Source organism: Lissotriton vulgaris, chromosome 2_1 (assembly GCF_964263255.1).
Source record: "Lissotriton vulgaris chromosome 2_1, aLisVul1.2, whole genome shotgun sequence".
NCBI classification, from domain to species: domain Eukaryota; kingdom Metazoa; phylum Chordata; class Amphibia; order Caudata; family Salamandridae; genus Lissotriton; species Lissotriton vulgaris.
In genome coordinates, this window is record NC_141687.1 from 1,533,822,433 (window position 1) to 1,533,844,000 (window position 21,568).

Sequence of the window (21,568 nt, forward strand, 5' to 3'; positions counted from 1 at the left end):
AACTCTACCAACTCCCTCATTAGTTGTGCCAACAACCTTGGGAATTGGGGGGAAAGCTGTATAGGAGGCTTGGAGGCCAAGGACTCATCAGAGCATCTGTGGTACAAAAGGGGGTGGCGATGGACGGAGCATCTGAATCAATCAAACACTCACACCCAGTCAAAAGATCTGGGTTTAATCCATCACCGTTCTTTAGCCCACTCTGCCACCCCAGTTCAGACATGGCTGTATGCAAATCAGTCTGACCCTGTGCCTCATGGGAACAGTCCAGCCCGAACTACCAAGCCATGTCTTCCCTGGACCGGAAACAAGCTTCTGAGACCGGTTTCTGGCATTCCAGCCGTCTTCAGCCCGGCTTGCTTGAATCCAGTAACAAAGTGAGCAAGGGACCCACGTCTGAGCATACCCTGCCACACTTATGGCGGCCAAAAGCGGTACAAAAGGGGGTGGTGATGGACGGAGCATCTGAATCAATCAAACACTCACACCCAGTCAAAAGATCTGGGTTTAATCCATCACCGTTCTTTAGCCCACTCTGCCACCCCAGTTCAGACATGGCTGTATGCAAATCAGTCTGACCCTGTGCCTCATGGGAACAGTCCAGCCCGAGCTGCCAAGCCATGTCTTCCCTGGACCGGAAACAAGCTTCCGAGACCGGTTTCTGGCATTCCAGCCGTCTTCAGCCCGGCTTGCTTGAATCCAGTGGCAAAGTGAGCAAGGGACTCACGTCTGAGCATACCCTGCCACACTTATGGCGGCCAAAAGCGGTACAAAAGGAGATCATCAGAGCATCTGACACTAATGCCAATAGAGACTGGAACCCCATGAAGAAAGGAGACACTTTTGGTTTCAGGGTATTTGTGCAGATTGTGTTAAAGGCCTGGGGATCAAAGACAAATCTTTGATAGATCAGAAAAGCCCAACTTAAGTAGTCTGCCTGAGAATTCAGATACTCTTGGATGTGTATGGCTCTCAAGCCCTGAACATAGCTCTCTGCCCAGGAGCAGACAGGAAGAGCTAGCCTGTTGCAAGATGAAGAACCTGTGCAACACTGGTGATTCATATATGACTTTGCCACTTGGTTTTTGAAGAGATCTACCACAGATTGTCCTCTCAACAGGGCTAAATTAATAGTAGAGGCTTCCGGACTTCTCTCAGCTCTTTCAAGTTTGAGGAGTGTGTTCTCTCTTCTAATGTTAGGGACCTTGAGCTGTCTGGTTCTCCAACTTTGCTCCCCAAAGTAGACTGCTAGTATTGTTTGTTAAACATTTGGGGTTTGGTTAAAAAAGGGACTTTCCTTTTCCAGAGCTAGAGGAGTCAACCACCAGTAGAGTTCCTGTCAGAACCAAGCCAATACTGGAATCATCACATCATATTCATCGAGAGGTAGGTGGAAATGGTCTAGAATACAGAGAACCATATGCCCCAGATGAAAAATAGAAAATGGTTTGAAGTCCAGTGTGGCTACCTAGAATAAAGGAGCGATAGGAATAAGGGAACTAGAAAATATGCTCACTATTAGAAGGATTCCTGGAAAGGAAATGGCCAAGTACCTGGCTTACAGTATTCCCCCGCATCTGTTACTAATCTATTGCCAAAGCTTCCAGTGACTCATGAAAGGTTAGGACTATCAGACTCAAGTAGAGAAATTAGAGAAGGTAGCCTTTTCCACAAACAGCATCAAACACAGCTCCTATAAATTCAAGTCTCTGGGAAGGAACAATAGAGACTTTGATTGGTTGATAAGGAAGCCACAAACCACAAGAGGTGACACTGTCCTCGTTTTTATCCTCTATGGCTTTCGGCTGAGAGGGGACATACATTAGCACTACAACTAGATAAGGAAGTAATATAATATACCAAAAATAGAAGACACTGATCACTGGAGCAAAAAGACCCAAGGTGAGATCTTTAGTCGAAATGAGAGCATCTGGAACTGCCAATGATGGTTCCGGGCTGAAAGTCTGAGGAAACGCTGCAAGATTCGAGCCACTGCACATGAAGATATAGGTCTTGCTGGTCAGCCTTCATTAGAAAATCTCCCAGAGAAAGTAGGGAAATGATCCGTTGCAAGGTATTCACTTTGAAATTAAGCATTGGAATGAACCTGTTCAGGAATTGAAGGTCTATGATCATTCAATAGTTGCACAAGACTTTCCTGACAAGAACACTCAAGAATAACAGTTGCAACCTCTCTCCTGAGAGGGGATCTCAAATATTCTCCTTTTGTGCAGCAGTGAGTTAATACTCTCTCTTACTTAAGGCTACTCTCCTCATTGTTTCTCTGGGCCAGTGGGGCTGTACAAATTGAAGTTCTTAAAACTCTGAAGATAATTCCAGAACGTAGCCTTGAGAAACAACATGAACGATCCATTTGTCAAAAATCAATCTCTTTCATACTTCTTAGAATGGCGACCACCCACAGGACCTTAGGGAGGGGCCAGACTAGTCACGAATCCTGCTTCGAACCTCCATTATTACCGGACTGGTGGGAGGCACTAGCTGATTGAGAGCTCCTATGCTGAAACATGGATCTGCTGAGCAGGAGGTCTGTTTTTGTTCTCCTGTTTTTCTCAGACTTTTTTCTTCTGCACCCCCAAGACATCTGTTTGTGACAGAAAGAGTAAACATGTTTCTGTCTCTTAAAGGACCTTTTAGAAATCTCAACTAACTCCTCACCAAAAAACATACTGCCTGATAAAGGCTACTTCATGAAACAATTCTTTTGTGCTGCTTTCATTTTCCACCCTCAACAATTGAAATGTCACCTGGCAGCTACAGAACTGGCAGAAGCCATTGTAGAGGCTTTTAAATTATCAAAGGTGATGTCATAGAGGACATTTGCTGCACTTCTATGTGACCCAATAGCTGTGAAAAGTTCTCAATATCCTGGATGGCAGAATAGAGTGTCTGGAAGTCCTTAACCAAGGACTGGGAAGTATACATAGCAAAAAGCTCTGACCTTAAAGCTAGACTGAGACCAGCAAAAGCTCGCATTAGGCTGCCTCCCCCTCCTTGTCCAAAGGGGCCATTTAAGATTACATCCTGTCAGTAGAGTCAGAGCCCCTTCCTCTTTTAGAACAGTGACACATTAGCTCTTTTAGCTGCCAAAAGTTTTTGTTGGAATCCATTCCTTTGCTTTCTGGGTTGCAGTCATGCATGGTCTGCCTTACATTCTCGTTTAACAGATATGTTTGTTTGGTTTTAAGGTTCTTCCTGGTAGAATCTCCACTTCGAGTTCTGCTGTATGTGTGATTGCCAACTCTGCTCAGTCTGCAAACTCAACCACAAAGCGGAAAATGATATATATTTAGAGTGCCCATATCTGTTAGCATACTTTCTGCGAGGAGTGACAGGATATGGTGGATTATCCAACAGAGATTTTCTCAAAGAAGTGACCCTCTTCATGGCAAATGCACCTACTTTTCAAAATTTAAACCCTGGTGCCCATAAAATATTAGTACGGACAAATGTATTGATTTCTAACCCATATAACACATAGAAAACGTAATGCGCTTCCAAAGTATTCTTTGCTTGTCTTTGCAGAATAGATTTAAGCTTTTGTGTACCTGGTAAACAGCTGTAGACCACTCTTAAGGCAGATCTTCAGCTATTAGTTCATTCCTGAAATAAATATTCACCAAGAAAACCACTGGTCAAAATTTATACAATTAACCCCAGCGTTTAACCTAAGGAAAAACCTATGGTTCATACGAGACCTATGCCCATTATGACTGAAGGTCTTGTATTTGTATAATTGGGTGTAGAAATTATTTTAGGAAAGTTCATACCACAATAATTCCAATATATTTAAAATGTGTTATTGTAAGTCATCTAAATAGTTTTGCATTACTACTTCATTTAAGCAGTTATGAATTTGGAGCACTGCCTTGTCATTATTATTAACTGATTAGTTTAAGCTCTATTGATACAGACACTAACATATTTGATGTCAATGCAAGATTCTTTATTCAATTTATGAGTGATAATACTCATTAGTTCTATCACAAAGAAAACACAATAGAATGTGCTGACATCAAAAGGAATGCATACTAGACAATTTATTGTAATTCATTTCCAATGCATTTGTTGCTGGTTTAACGTACATGGGGGCATATTACCAACAAAGTGGCGAAGAGAGGTTTATTAGTTTTCATGTATGTTATGAAACTATACAGTTGGGGAAACATTACTGCATTTAGGACTTTTATCTTTGTTTTCTTGACATTAGCAGCTAATTAGTGCCTCCCAATTGTGATGGCAACTCCACACGCATCGGCAAGTGCTAGGGTAGATTCAGCTGTCTCAAAATGTAATATTTCTATTTTTATAAGATTATGAGGAAGATTCCTGAAATAAAAATATGAATGAGTTGCTTTATTTCTCCTTTGAAGGCTCCTTGGAGTGAGGAGAAACATGACAGCATTGGCTGCTTTGGGATGATGCAATTATTAAACTGAGAAAATAAAACATCTGGAGTGGGGAGTGCCTGGTCTGACTCATCTATTACTCTCAAATCCGTTTATCTTGTACATGAACTTCGCAACCTCACCCCTGTAGAGGATGAGTAATAACTAAATTGACTGGCACACGAATTACCCCATCGACATCAGTCTGGCCAAGAATTTGGGCTTTCCATAGAGTTAAGATTAGCATTAACCATGACCAGCAATATGTGCACAAGTGCCGTTTTCTTACAGGGGAATACTTCCCATAAATGCTTTTAGTAACAGTAATCCATGATTAAAAAATCTGTTAAAAAATATTTCACATAACGTAAAAATAATTACATTTTTTTTAGAGCTTTGTGTGCTTTTACGCATGTAGAATGACGACAAAAAAATCACCAGTGATATGGTATTGGCCTCCGCTAAGAAGTGATCATATATGAGGCTTCAGTGGTTCTACTAGCACAGTTCGCTCTGCCTCCAGGAACGCCCCATGCAGGTAAGAGGGGTGGAGCCCAGTTGCGGTGGGTTGGATTCAATAGACAACCACAATGGAAAATTAAATGAATAATTAATTTTCTCTTGTCGCCGTGTGTCGAAATTTCTCCCCACCTGGCACCACGGCCCCAACACTCTTACCTGCAGAGGCCGCAGCTGTCTGCTTCTCTTGACATGGATTTTTAGAAAAAAAGGTGCCACCCCCACCAATTCTCAGTGCTCTTTACTACGAGCAAACAAATCAAAAATGAATTACAGATTTGTTTGGTATATTTATTTTTACCTTTTACTTTAGAAATTCCAACGTATACACTCAAACGAGTTGTCCGAGAAAGACACTCAACATGTGACAACGACTAGACAATAATGTAACAAAAAAGAAGAATATACATCACAAAATTCTCGAAAAAAAGATTTCAAAAAGGAACACACAATTAGTATGATACACATTTCATAGTGAATGATCGTTTAGCAACATTCATTAAATTGATTGGAACATTTGCTCAACCAAAAACAATATATACTCAATGAAGGAGACACGTTCTGGAAAAACAATGGAAGAATGTAGACAAATTAATCATATAGTCAGTAAGACCCAGAAATGAATTCTGTATCCTTTGCACATTCCTCCAATGATGCCGACGCGTTTCGAGACCGTAAGACAAGTTGACGGACTCTCATCAGGGCTCATTCAATGTGGTTCTAAAGGTGTGTGTTAAAAACAAAAGAGAGAGCGACATGTCACCAAATGTATTCAGTCATACTATTTGTAATTCAGGCAGCGCGCAGAGTGGGTTCATGTACAAATTTACCTTAGCTTGCGTCTCTTGGGATCTCAATAAGATTACTGATCCTTCGTGCATCAAGGTCAAGCGGGTTAGGGCAAAACCGTGCTTTATCCCATGTCTATGCCTGTAGCCTGTCAAACAAAAGCGGAAGACTCATGAGTTATCGTCTCCGTTTGCGCATATGAGGTTGGCCACTGATTGTTATGGGGAGCACTGACTTGTGGCAGGCTTTTAAACAATGCTACTCTCTTGCCCCCTTACCAGAACGAACAGCACGCCTATTTACCTGAGACCATTGAGAAAACGCTGAGCCTCCAGGTAGGCGGTTTTAAATCAAAAACTCTGGTTCTTAAACATCTTTGCGCACTCTTAATGTGTGAGTCGGTGTAATAGTCTAATGCGGCGATTTTGGTTCGCATTCCACAGGTATAAAGAAGGAACAACGGGACATTTGAAATGAGAAAGGGACAGGGAGAAATCCTGGTACTGTCCTAGGTATGAATCTGATGATTTCTTCTTTGATGTTTCGCGGGCTCGCCCGCGTGTTTACTAAATGAATATGCATTGCCTTATGGCATTTTAAGCTTGATGTTATCTTACAGATAACACGGTCCCGCTACAAGTATTGGTGCAAACAGATCCCCGAGATCAGGCCTCCGGAGCCACTTTCAGGTACTAAAAGGGCCCAGAGGGGCAGTGGGGGCAGTCACCTAGGACTGAATACATTTGGTGACATGTCGCTCTCTCTTTTGTTTTTAACACACACCTTTAGAACCACATTGAATGAGCCCTGATGAGAGTCCGTCAACTTGTCTTACGGTCTCGAAACGCGTCGGCATCATTGGAGGAATGTGCAAAGGATACAGAATTCATTTCTGGGTCTTACTGACTATATGATTAATTTGTCTACATTCTTCCATTGTTTTTCCAGAACGTGTCTCCTTCATTGAGTATATATTGTTTTTGGTTGAGCAAATGTTCCAATCAATTTAATGAATGTTGCTAAACGATCATTCACTATGAAATGTGTATCATACTAATTGTGTGTTCCTTTTTGAAATCTTTTTTTCGAGAATTTTGTGATGTATATTCTTCTTTTTTGTTACATTATTGTCTAGTCGTTGTCACATGTTGAGTGTCTTTCTCGGACAACTCGTTTGAGTGTATACGTTGGAATTTCTAAAGTAAAAGGTAAAAATAAATATACCAAACAAATCTGTAATTCATTTTTGATTTGTTTGCTCGTAGTAAAGAGCACTGAGAATTGGTGGGGGTGGCACCTTTTTTTCTAAAAATTATATACGGTCCAGCCTACCCCACGTCCCGGGACCTATCTCCTTAACTTTAAATATCTCTTGACATGGAGGCATTGAAAATAATTTAACTATTATAATTATTACACAAGACATTTTTAAGTACAAATACATAATTCAAAAACACAAGTGCTTGAAGTGCAGAGAGTGAGGCTTTGATTTTTTTATATATAGATTTTTTAAACAATCTCTTGAGACTTGCATCTAATAGGAAGCTTAGTTAATCCAGCCTTCTGACACCATTTATTTATGTGCATTTTCTGCACTAATCTTAAATGTACACCATGGCTATCCCAGACAGAGAAGTCCTCAAATGTCCCCCCGAGTTGTAACACATGTACCTGAGACAGGCAATGCATATTAGGGACACAATAGACCTTTTCCCTGCTTTTGGTGGTCTATCTTTGGAAAATTCAGAATGCCATTCTGCCCCCTGCTCCCAAAATGGCTTTCGCCAGGGAGGCAGGAGCCACTTGATTATAAAAAACTGTATGAGCTTGGTGACCTCAGTAGCTGGCACAGCAGAGGTGGTGTGACTGCCACCCAAGACACCAGTTTTAAGGACCCACTCAGTAATTCACACAATAGTTTTGTTAATTGTTTTGGCATAATTTGGCAAATGGATTAAAGTCAGACATAATAAAACAGCTCAATATGAATCTAAGGATGTTATGCCATAAGGGATCATTTTGGGCAATAAGGTTACAAATATCCATTACAACAATTTATGCTAGAGAGTTATACATTCGTTAGATTAGGATGATACAACATGTGTTCTTGTATCTTATTAATTTAGAAATTGAACAGTTTTTCAAATGTTTAGAAGAAACACACTCAGGCTGACTTTAGTACGGTCAAATAAAACCACTTGTTTAAATCTTTCCAAAATTATTGATTTTATACTACCTGTTTAACTAGATTTGTTTTTTCGCAAGCAAAAAGAAATACGCCAGACAGTGAGCAGAGTTAGCCATATCGGCCTTCTCCTTGGGAGAAAAGTAATTTATCTTCAACTCCTTGATAACATACCCATTGCTATTAATTGTGGTCTTGACAAACTCTTCATTAAGAGTTAAACCAGGGAATAGTTTTTGACCAACCATGTAATCAGTACTCCCAAAGAGTCCAATGATTACTAAATGCCCACCTGGTTTTAAGAGTGTTGTGATATTTCTAATTGCCTGTGAGTAGCTGTTTAAATCTGTGCAAGCAGATTCTAAGCATAATGAAGTGACCAGGCAGTCTGCTGGAGGTAAGACGACTGGATTCAGTGGATTGCTCTCTGTGATGTCACATTCAAGAACTTGCTTGACTGTTGCTCTTATCTTCTTTTCTTTTTCAGTGCATTTAGTCCTAAAAATGAATTTACAAAATTTAGATTACACAATTAATATGTTGATTCTCAACTGCAGAATACACAAGAATTCCTTAAAAATGTACAATACAATGCAATTCTTGAGTTTAATTACGACTAAACAATCTGTTTGTGACCCCCTTTCTATCTCACTATCTCTACTAAATACATTCTTTATTTTAATTAACATTCCTGCTAAAGTAGTCCTGCCTTACTGTGTGCTAGAGCCTACTGGCGTGAGGTGCTCCAGTGACCTGGTGGCCCTGTGACTGAAGGTCTGTCAGGTCAAAGTTTTTGCTGAGGTTCCAACATCGGAAATCCTACAGTTCTTCCCACTGCCAGGGTGCTGACCAGCATTTATTTCTGACCACCAGGACATAGGCTAACCAACAGGTATCATTCCAGATTGACTGCAGTAGTGTTCATTGCCATTACCATCAAGGCACATTTCTTCTGTTAGTTATGGGCCAAAATTTTGTCCACACCTGAACTGAGTTTCACACGCAAAATAGTGGAGTATTCTTTAAACCAAAGTATCATGCAAGCTATTACCTAGATTACATATGTCAAAAAAGTCTTTGAGACATGGGATTAAGTAGTCTTTTTAAGACTTCAGATAATATCAGCCCATATTCTAAGGTGTTCATAAAGGAAAAGTACTTCGCACACAAAGAAATGTTGAGACTCATGAAAGTTCTTGCTATGGTGAGAATCCAATCATATATATCACTTTCACCTAGCAATGGTATGGTGCCCTATTTATTATGGATAAAGGCACTCGAACACCGGTTTTATTTAACATGGCTTAAGAGTCAATATGCTGCACTACATAGGGGGATTTCCTGTAACAGGGTTCTGGTTTGTTTCACTACCATGCTGTCCTTGGGATGGAGTATCTGGCCAGTCAATTAACCACTTTGGGCCTCATTACGATGTTGGTCGGAAAGGCTTTGAACAGCATTCAGATTTTCCTAACCCGTGCTGGACCAACTCGGAAACATTTTTGACCGACCGATTACAATGGAAGGTAACCGTTCGGTCATTCTGAATGGGTTCTGACCAGCAGTTGGATAATTCTAGTCGGTCGGAGCCAAATCGTACAGCTCAACGGACCGCATTTCTGACCGACGTATTACGATGTCGGATTCGGACAGCCATTCAGAATTGGTCTGTACAACACTGAATGCCTATAGCAGCTCCGTCTTCACCCGGAGGCCTGGAGTTGGGGCCCTTGGGGGTACCCATGGGTCCCCCCTTGCAAACCGTGCACATTGTGGCAAGTACCATAGGGTGCCTGCAACATGGTGCAAGGTTTCCTCAACCACCCCCTTTTACAATGGGAACCTGTATTGTCAGTAGGAACACAGGCTCCCATTGAAGTCAATAGGAGTTTGACCGAATGGTGTTTGGAAATATCAAACTTGATCAGTCAGACTCTCTTAACCCAAGTCGGTCAGAAGCGATTCCAACAAGGAGTCGATCAAATTGCTTTTCCAATCGACATCCTAATGAGGACTTGTACGTTATTTTTCACTCTACATTCGTCCCTTAGATTGCAGTTCCTGAACCCTATTTTAGGTGGAAGACCTTTTAAAACACACCAAGAGGGTTTGCTTGTTTTATAATGCCTTGAGACCCCAACAATCTTTTTGAAAGACTTGACTTTTATGACCCAGGCATTGAATTTAAGGAAAAAATATGTATCATGAATTTTGTGTGGTGCTTATTGACCTATAGATGTACACATCATTAACTGAATTATAATGATACTGATAAGCTGTGATTTTCTTTTATGTATGTTTAAAAAAGGTGTTATTATAGTCATACATATTACTGAATAAAGTCTTTAATTGAATGATTGACATAGTGTTCAAAGTCACACCTGCAAGCTTTCTGAAACATATTTATGCATAACATTTTGTTGCACAACTGCCAATGGATCCTTGAATTGTGTGAAACAATCAGCCTGGTCTGGCTTTTTTAACCCAAGTGCATGTAAACTTGATTTTTTCATTAATTCTTTCACAATTAAAACAGAACTAAAAGTCCTAGGATTGAACAGGTCCTGACTGACTGAAGGGTGTTACACATCACATAGAGCCACATGGCAGTTATGTTTTAAATGATGCCCTAATTGCACTCAAAATTTCAAAGTGCCATTGGGAGGGTAACAGACTATGGTCTATAAAATGTAACATTAAAACTAAAATAATGTACCTTAGATATAACCCCGGGCATAGTGGGCATAGCGGGGCTACGCAGAGGGCCACGGAGTTGATAACAAACTCACGTGGAACTCCGCTACGCCACCCGCCTCCAACCCGCCCTATTATCAATTACTTACAACTTTTAAAAAATGTCATTAAAGGAAATAAAAACATCTTACCTTAGCGTTCTCTGTGAAAACTGGCGTGCATACGTGTATTTCTCGTGAGAAATTTCTCGATGCTGACTAAGAGGCCGACCGCCACGGATCCCACGGGCTCAAGGAGCCCATTGGACCATCAGAGGAAGTTGTATTACCATAATAGTGGCGGTGCCTGCCTGGCAGTGTCGCAGGGATTACAATGTTCCTTTTTGCCGACCGTTTCATGGCGATCAACCTGCCAAGAAAAGACAGGTGGAAAGATACTTTGGGGGATTGTAGCTGGACCCCCTTCCCCCAGCACTCAAATGTGGGCTTTGGGGGCTACTATGGTGCCCCCCTACGTATCCCTGCACCATAGGGCAGGCAGTGCATGGTGCCTACTGCAGGGATATGTGTAGTGTCCCCTTTTTATACTGTGGCTTGTGCTGCTGCCAGCAGCACCTGCTGCAATACAAAATGTCTCTTAAGAACGATGACACTGTGATCATAAAACAGGCCAACAAAGGCGGATCTATTGTCATATGGGGTGAAACAGAATACATAGCAGAGGCTAATCGACAACTTATGGATCAGGAATGATACAAAAAAATCGATAAAGATCCAACATTTGAACTTCAGAGAGAATTATTTTTGATCTTAAACAGAGGTTTCGAACAGGGATTCTTGGGCAAAAAAGAATTTGAAGATCTGCAAAACAAACATCCGAGAACTCCATTGTTCTACGTACTTCCCAAAGTACATAAAGATGAGAAAAAAACACCTGGACGACCCATTATTTCAGGGTGAGAATCACTGTTTGAACCAATATCCAAATTTATCGATTTTATCTTAAAACCGTTCATGTCAGATGTAAAATCCTACCTGCAAGACACTACAGATTTCATCAATAAACTAAATACTTTACCTTTTACTGAAGAAAAAGATCTTCTAGTAAGCCTGGATGTGGTGTCTTTATACACCCAAATCCCTCAGGATGAGGCTTTAGAGGTCTTACACTTTTATCTCAATACCAAAGACAGACCAATGAAAGTTCCCACTGAATTTATTCTGGAACTAGCTAAAATGGCTCTTACAAGAAATTTCTTCAAATTTAAGTACGACATTTTTTACCAAATCAGAGGGGTGGCGATGGGCTGCCCTTTTGCTCCAGAACTAACGGTACTGTATATGAGCCAATTTGAGGAGAAATGTGTCTATCAAAATAATCCATTTCAACAGCGGATCGGCAGATAGATCCGCTATATAGACAAAGTCTTCTTCACCTGGACAGGTGACGAACAGGAACTTATTTATTTCCACACGTGGTTGAACAATCGCACTTTAGACGTCAAGTTCAGTTTACAATACTCTAAACAAAAAATGGCATTTTTAGATGTAGAAGTCTATAGTTCAAACGGAGAATTGGTGAATACTCTCTTTAAGAAAGAATCAGACAGGAACAAATCCCTACATTATACCAGCAACTATCCAAGGAGCTTAAAGGATAATTTACCGTTCGGCCAGTTCCTTCCAATCAGAAGGAACTGTGCATTCAAAGATGAATATATGGAACATGCCAATGTCCTAAAAGAAAATTTACTAAACAGAGGATATCCGTCAAAACTCTTAAAGCATGCCATAAAAAGAGCCTGGTGGACACCGCGAGAAACATTGCTGACAAAAAAAGAAAAAAAGACCCAGACCCGCATAGTATGTGTATATACTTTCTGCCCTACATCGAATTGGTTGAAAAAAGCTATTCATCAAAATTGGCATTTGATCAAAGGATTAGACACACAGTTAACAGAAGCACCCATGTTCGCTTTCAGAAAAGACAAAAGTATCGTGAACCAGATCATAAGAGCTGAATTGCCAAAAACAAAAAACGCCACCTTACGTGATTTTATCAATCTACCCCCAATAGTTGGGCATGATAAATGCGGCACATGCCTCTGTTGCTCCTCCACTGTTGAAGGAGTTCTTTTTCAACATGATGGGATATGTTGGGAACATGAACGGTTTACGAATTGCAAAACAAAGAAGGTTGTGTATGGGGCATAGTCTGCCCTTGTAGAAAACTTTATATTGGCAAAACGAACCAGGAGATTAGACAACGAATCTCTCAACATAAATCACGGATTCGAAAAAAAGTCCTTACTGCACCTCTTGTCCAACATTGGATAGATTGTGCACACAGTGAAACAGACCTGAAGTGGACAGTAATATCAAAAATTGAGCCAGACCCAAGAGGCGGTGATATTGAAGAAAGATTGTCCAAGCGTGAGTCATTACTGATTTTGAAATATAACACTGCAACTAATAGACTGAATGAAATGTCAGAACTGTACCATCTGTGACCGGATCCACCTTAAGATACTTCGGGGACGTACTCATAAGTAAACAGTATTCTTTATATGAATGGTTATTCACATCATACCCTTTCTTCACTAATATGGTTGACCTCATTTAAACCAATGGCAATTTACATCCTCATTCACATAACTTTTTGATTGCAGATTTGAATAATAAGGCCATTTTTAGATCCCACCTCACAATTTTGTATAACCCTATTGGCTATTGTTTAATTATATAACGAAGGACAAAATTAAATTTGCATATGTTTAAGATAAAAGAACAATTCATTAACCGACAACATTTTACGCTGATAAGTAGGAATTAACATTGGCTCCGTATTCAAAGAATCGTTTTTTTAAACAAATGTCAGCAAACATTTTCACCACAAAGTTTTCGCTCCGTCATGAGCTAAGCCTCAATAATAAAAAAATATCTACTACAATTCCCAGAATTTTATGCAGAGTCTCGCGTTCTTTAAAATACGGAAGTTCAATCGAACATGGTAATCGGAGCTAAATCGAATCGGCGCTCGTGAAAGATTCTGTGACAAGAGGAAGGTGAGCGAAATTCGATAATATCCAGTTTCCTTTGACAGGAACGTGTTCTTGAGGGACGCTACACGTTATTGAGCAATATGTTACCGGACAACTGAGCGCCAAATTGAATCCGCATAAGCTTCAAACACACGGAGGATAGTAACTCGAAAACGGCCCCCATTACCTCTTTTTCGTGTAGGGTTGTTGTACACAATTTTGTTCCATTCAAACACTTAATTAACCCTTTAACTCGTCAATTGAGCCACTGCCACGGGTTCTGAAGTCAGATGTTTTATTCCGTTTGGATCATGTTCGCTCAACTTAAAACACCGCCTTAGACTTGCACATTTTGCTGTGTGTCAACTTTTCTATCATCCAACCAGGTTCACTTTTAACAGAGCCATTGGCCCCTTTTTTTCAGGTGCTTACACCTCGTGCAGAATAACAAGTTGACAAGGGGGCACAATCCCCTACACCCCACTCTCTGTCCGTCATTCAATTAAACGGAACCCAGAAGTGTTGAAACCCTCTTCTGATCCGAGCCCTTCAATCAAATAGTGAATATCTTAAATAGTCTTTAAAATCGACTTGCGAACAGTTTTTTGAAGGTTTTCCCAAAATTGACTGGCTTTTTCCCCTGTTATGTTACCATCCACATATCCTACGCAGACAATTAGACGATACAGGTACTTTTTCAGTGTTGTCCTTGACTGAGCATTAAGGTTGAAGACCGCTAAGTATATACTTAATAGTAAGCATGTTTGTTTTTATCTTTTCAGATTTATTTTCTACTGTGGTCCTGAAGATAATCCCCTTATTTGAGGGATTTGAAACGCGTTGACCTTGTGTGTGTTTGTTTGTCAGCCAATCATACTTGTACAAATATGGTTTTGTAAAGGGATCAATCGTGATGGCTGTTATATATTGAAAGTAATTTGTATTAGATCTACTATATATTAAGTGCCCTTACATGACCCAATAGATTCAAAACGATTAGGGTAGGGTCACGTTCATACACACTTTTTATCAACTTACTTTTCCCTTTTTTCCTTTCTCATTCACCAGAATGTTGAGTATGCATCAGACATAGATTTAGAGTGGATGATTGTATAATGAATGCTTGAGCCCTCACCAACTACCTTTCTTTCTTCTTTTTTATACTTCTTACACTTTGTTGTATATAGTATCACGTATAAATAGGAGCTCTCCTTGTAAGTAAACCCAATCATGTTTTCATAATTTAAATGTGAAATATTTTAGAAATTTTGAAAAATAGGTACACATAAATTGATTTGATGAACCATTGTAGACTGAACGGCTAGTCTTTGTAGGACAGTATCTTGTTTATTGTCTGTTGCTAAACTTCAAAATTAATTGAGCAGTATTGGCAATTGTTTTGTTTAATATGCAATATAAAATGTAGGCATTGCAACCGCCGCGGTGACGGTCCCATCCCATACTTATGGCGGGACAGTCAACAGCCTTGCAGGTTGTCCCATTAACAAAAGGATGGTGGTCGGACAAATGTCCATCCGCCATCCTAATAAGCCCCCTAGTTCTGACTGAAACTATATTTAATTTGTAATGTTTGCAAACATATTTTTTTTCTTTCATGGTTAGTTCGGCAGCCATTTAGATAGGTCACTGAATACAGACATTTAGAAAAAATAAGGAAAGGACACCTGTAAAATTCTTTTTGTAATGCATCTGGTTCTTTTTATATCAGAGTTATATTGATAAGGTTTTTTTAACCTTGTTTAGTACAGTAAATGTTTATTCTCACATTTGTTTTGTTATTGCTATGTCAAATTGGAGTGATATAGTTTTGAACCCCTTCGCTGCTAGGCTCCCCCCGGCCCCCCGTGCTAAGCCTTTTTTTTGGCTATTTGGACTAGTTTGCTCATGCCCTAGTAACTTTTTGTCCAAATAAGGTATACACGCCAAATTTGCGTCCTTTTCTTTCCAACATCTTGCGGATCCTAAGGGAACCCAGGCTTTGTGGATTCACCTGGAGGGGACCTAGAAATAATCCAAAATACAGCAACATTTTTTTTTTTAAATTGGAACAAAGTGCTGCAGATGAAAGTGTCTTTTTTTCCTGCAAATGGTATCAACAAAGCGTTTGTGGAGCTGAAATCACCATCTTCCTAGCTTTCAGGAACAGGCAGACTATTGTTAGAAAACTCAAATGTATTTACTGGGACTTAGCCTATTTTTACTATTTTTGTGCTTTCAAACCCCTTTCAGTTAGTGGAAGATGTAGGAAAGTAGGATCTGCTTCTTATACTTACCCCCACTTTTTACTTGATGTTGCACTGTTTTTGACTAGTCTGACTGGGATCCTGCAAATCAGCACCCCAGTCTATCTGATTTCTCCTTTTAATAGACATACATGTACTTAGATACACTCCAGATTGGATACTGGGTTACCTTTATAAGTCCCTAGTATATGGTACACATGTACCCAGGGCATAGGTACCCTAGAGGCCTTCCATGGGCTGTAGCATATATTATGCCACCCGTGAGATGCCATGCAAAATGGAACTACAGGTCTGCTTCTGCAACCTGTGCAATCTGGTGCTTGCACCACTTACCTTAGATATAGGTTCACTATATCTATTAGTCACTACACTTAAAACGTATAAGCCACCTCTATAGCAGTCCTGATCAATCCTGAAGGCGAGTGCTGGGTTTTATGTGAGAGGGTCTCCCTGCATGAGCAGGGCCTCTCTACAGCCTTCAGAGACCATTCTCGTGGATTGTCTGTGACTCAGCCAGACATATAGGTAGAGGTGCATTATAACCTTGCAGTAAATTCTATCTCGAAAACGGCTGTGTAGAAACATATCGTGTTTGGTATCAAACCCCTTGGAATCATATCTCCTCACCGTTAACGGGTGTGGAGGTATGATTCCACCCTTTTGAAGAAAGCTTTGTGGGCTCACTGGTCTATCCAGTGCCAGTCTTTTCGACACGGACAGCCCAAAATGGATGCTGCTGATCAGAGACATATTTCTGCCCTCCTGTTGCTGAGCCAAGTTTGAGCAGAGGAAGTCAGCACAATAGGTATCCTGTCATGGGGAGGTGTGACCATGTCCCAGACAGGATTTAGTGTATTGGGGCTGGGTGGGTGCACTCTGAGAGTGCCTGGAAGTCTGCACCTGGGGCACATTTGGTGTGCCTGGGAGTAACCTCCCCTCTTTACTGCCTCTCGCCTAGGTGGGTCCCATGAATCTGTCCAACCCTCTCCAGTGGATCCAAAAGGGATTTCCTAGCTGTAAAACTTTAGATTTTACATGGACAAGATTCTACAAGAAGAAACCACTGATCTTCAACCGATAGGACACTCTGGACTTTGCTGGACCTCGACTGGGCCTGACTTCGTCCCACTTTCAGTACAAACCTTTGTCTGTGCCCTTGTTCCATACAGGCTCTGTGCAAGATCAAGGATGCACTAAGAACAACTGAAGAATCTCCCTTGGTGTCAAGGAGTCACTCCCCTGCATTTGCAGGCACCTCAATGCAGCTGACCGGTTTGCTGCTCCAGAGCTCCTGCAAACTCCAAAGATCTCAGCAAGCAAGAGGTGGTTTATGAAGGTACCTTAGGTTGATCTGTCCTCTCAGCAAGTTTGAGGCCAGTTCTCCTTGTGGAGACGGCATAACCTGAACCCCTGTGCACCGCATCCATTTTTAGGTTGCATATGCTTGTTGGTGATTCCTGAGCTTGTGCATTGGACTCCTTGTAGTCCTGACCCTTAACAGTATTTTCACCAAAGAAGTCTGGCCTCCTCACACCGAGTGTTCTGTGGGTTGGTACTTTGCAATCTTGCTCAAGGTCCCCTCATGACTCAGGGTCATTTGGCCTGTTGGTCCTCCTGAGGGTTATCTTGATTTCTGTTGGGCTTTTCTAGTTTCTCCAGATGTGTCCTGACTCCACATTGCTCTGTAAGTCTCCTGGACCTTGCTGGTCCACACAGTAACCTGCTTGACCTTCCTGCATGGGTTGCTTTTGCCAAGGCTTGTTGGTGCCAGCCGGGCACCGACCCCTCAGTACTCGACATCCTTCATGGGACAGCTTGCATTTGGCTCGTGGTCATTATTGATGCCTCCTGGTCCTTGTGGCTGCAGAGTAAAGCATCCCTTCTTCGCACCTGAAGCACCCGACATTGGTGGGCATTCCTCTACAGAGCCATCTGAAGGGACCCAGACTCTGTCCCCTCTACATTCAGGTTTCTCCCATACAGAATTCAGGCTTCTATTCCACCAAACCCTTTTCACCTTCACAGCAGCAGTACGTCTTCACAGCCCTCCATTGAGAACGACTGCAGATTCCAACAACATTCCAGACCTATGCACCCGGCTCCTCTGGGATAGGTAACACGGGTTCTACAGTATTCACTAGTGGGGTTGGTCTCCAACCTCTAAAGTTCCAAAGAATTTGCTAAAAGTCCTATTAGAAGGGTCCTTAAACTTTAAAATTGCAACCGCAACTACCTCATACAAATTGTACGGAGTCCGCTGCAGTGTGAGCACAGTGCACCTATCCTCCGTGGGATCCCTATCTGCTCACCTTGGGTGGTTCCTAGGGGTCCCAGTGATTCTACATGCTCTAGACCTTGTCTTGATCCCAGTTGTGATTGTTATACCACTCTTTTAGTATATGGTTTGGTCTCCCCCTGGAGACCACTGTGTATTGTGCTACTTACAACTGTTCTATTGATCTTGCATTGTGTGCTTTGTATTCTATCCTCGTGTAGAGGATGGTAGAGAGTGATATATTAATAAATATATATTTTTTCATAACTACTGTGTGGTTCTCCTTTCATTTGATTTATTTAGGAGGTGATAGTCTGGTAAAACAAGCTGCTTTACATTCCTTCAAGATTAAGCCTGAAGGCTGCTCTCCACAGATACCTCTAGGATAGCTTTCTAAAGGTTATCTTTAAACTCATACGTCATAAGGGTCGTTTAGACTGGTGCAAGGTGCCCACTTTAATTAGTGGACATCATATACTAGGCCAACTTCTCACAGTAGAAATAGTTGTACAAGCAATAATGGATAACGGAAAGCTATGCATTTATGAGAACTATTCAAAATTCTGAATTGAGCAAAGGCTCATTTGTGTAGATCCTTTAAGTTTTCTTTATAGAAACTAACACTTGAAAATAAAAATTATTGAAACTGATTTGAAAAAAATAGCCATTTGTGCCAACTTTTTCACCTGTAATATACCATTATATCTGCTGGGACCTTCTGTTTGTTGGGATATATAGGAGTTGTAGGTTCACCAAGAACGCGAGTAACCGAGAGCCACTAACTGAGCTGCGTTTTGCAATGGTTTTTCATTGTGTACCGGGTGTAGGAAGGTGGATACCTGACTATGGTTACCCCAGATTTTTTGCCTAGTGTTTAGCTGGTTTTCGACTTAGTTGGCCTGGGATCTTGCTAATCAGGGCCCCAGGCTATCTGCTCTCTCTGTAAAATGGACTAGAGGTACTTTAGGTACTTCTCCAATTGGACATTGGGTCACCTTATGAGCCCCTGTACAGTGTACGATTGAAACTTGAAATGAAACTCTGGATCTTCGACATTCTACCTGAAGATAGAAGATTGAAGAATCTCCCTTGTGGTCAAGGTGTGACCACCCTGCACAAGCAGGCACCATCCAGCGATCAACGGCTTGCTTTGTCAACATTACCGCTGGAGCCTGAGCACAGAGCCTGACAAGATCCGGACTTCCAGCCTTCTTTCAGCCCGATCCACAGCCCCAGCAAAGCTGAGACCTGTGGACGCGACGCGAGACGTGGGACTGGCCATCTTGGAAAGTCAGAGAATTGCTTTCTGTGCAGCTTCTGAGGCATCCTTGAAGCTGTGTATTGGGGATTGAGAAGCCCCAGCTCCGAGTAACATCTGCAACTGAAGATCAGCCCTACACACTCCACAAGTTCTGCGTGGGGCCCTTCTGCATTTTTCTGCTCAATGCGTCTGTCCGGTCACTTGCCCGTTGGCTAGTGGCCATCTTGATGAAGAAACTTTAAATCTACACTGTTGGTCTGGTTGCTCCAGACTGGCTCTTGCTTCCCTGAAAAGAAGAAGCCCATCAGACCTTGCTGGCTTGATTAAGAAGCCAACTTCGATTCCTGCATGGGTTGCCTTTGCCAAGGCTTGTTGACTCCAATCCGGAACCTGACACTGCCGACAACGAGAACCTTTGTTGGAGAGTCCGTGCCTGAATCCTGGGTGTCATCGACGCCTCCTGGTCCACGTGGCTGCAGAGACAAGCTTCACAACATCACCTGATTGCTTCGCGACATCGCCTGGTTCCTTCCTTGTTCCTTCCTGGTCACTGGCTATTGACCCAGGCTCTGTCCCCTCTGCTTTCAGGTACTCTTCATCCTTGATCCACCCTTGGATCCAACCGGACACTTCTCTCCTGGTCACCTGCAGCATCTTTCTTCAAGGCTCCATATGATTCAGCGACGAAACCCGACACACTTTGACACCTATACACCCGCTTCCTGTGGGTGAGGTAACGCGAGTACTCCGGTGCTCCTGTGGGTATTGACTATCCTAGTTTCTAGGTTTCAAGCAACTTTCATCGAGTCCAGGCGGAAGTGCCCTGAAAGAACTAGTTTCTAATTCTTTCGTTCCCATTCTAACTCCATGGTAACTTGCGAGTGAGTAAAGACTATGCACACGCCTCCCGTGGGCCTCCTACTTCCTCTCCTTTGGTAGTACAGTGTAGCTTTAGCGATCCCCTAGGCCCTAGGCCTATCCTTTGTTTATGACGTGTTTCTTATACCACTATTTTAGTATATGGTTTAGCGTGCCCCTAGGGCACTTCTGTATTTTGTGCAATTTATTGTATGATAATTAAGTATATTGTTATGTGCTTGTGCCTCTGACCTCATAAAGAGTTCAGAGGGATTGTTTGGAAATAAATACATATATATTTTATATATATCCTGTGTGGTGTCCTTTCATTTGGTATTAAAGGGGTTACATATGGTAAAACAGCTGGCTTCACATGCCCTCTTGAGCTTAGCCTAAGACTGATTTGTCCATTCTACCACTAGGATAGCTGGTTTATAAGGTTGACTTTACAACCATCACCATAAGGGTTGTTTGGACTGGTGCAAGGTGCTCATTAGAATAGTGAACATCATATACCAGGCCAACTTCTCACACCGGATATATAGCAATTCATTTGGTAACAAAGAAAGTGCCCAATTCCGATGCAGTTGGTAATGGCTGTGACCATCTGTCGGAGCCATTCCGATGACATTGGAATTGCCAATTTGGATTCCTTTCCGACCAACCCATTTTGAAGGGAATCTGAAACAGTTTTCCAAATGACCTCCGATAGGCTCGGAGAGCCCGCCTGCCATTCGGAAAGCCTGCAGTAATCCCTCAGCCAGCTCCTTCTGGCCGAGAGATTACAATGGCCGCTTCCTAATGCCTTTTTGTGCTGGCCTTTTCAACACGAAAGGCATTGGGAATCTGTCTTTGAGTGCCCCCAGCAGGGCCCCCTGTTGATCCCTGCACACAGTGGCATGTACCTTGAGCTGCCTGCCACTGAGTGCAGGGATGAACTGCACCCCTGCTCTTTACAATGAGAGCAATGCATTCCATTCGGAATGCATGCTCCCATTGTAAAGTAAAGGATTGGGACCAAACAGGGTTCAGCCGCATCCTACTTCCTGGACTGGAACCAACAACAGGAGGTCGTTTGGTTCTAGTTCCAAATCGTTGTCACACGGACTCCGGTCCCTCCGACATCAATATCGGGCCCAAAGAGTGAAAAATAGGTACCAAGGAAAGCTATATATTTTCAACATGGGAACACAATATAGAGTTTAGAAGAAATTGTTATTTTCACATCTTCAACATTGTGAGTACCCATACAAGCACATTTCACTCACATTTCT

At 41.8% G+C, this 21,568-nt stretch overlaps 1 protein-coding gene across 1 annotated transcript in view; it reads right to left on the reverse strand.

Annotated features, from left to right (window-relative positions):
* Positions 1 to 7,035: 7,035 nt before the first annotated feature.
* Positions 7,036 to 21,568, reverse strand: part of LOC147732849 (nicotinamide N-methyltransferase-like) — a 186,779-nt gene continuing 172,246 nt past the window's right edge. The window contains exon 3 of the mRNA XM_086957394.1: positions 7,036 to 8,400. Coding sequence (XP_086813520.1) covers positions 7,962 to 8,400 — 439 coding nt within the window. The 3' untranslated portion in view covers positions 7,036 to 7,961. The remainder of the gene's footprint in view (positions 8,401 to 21,568) is intronic.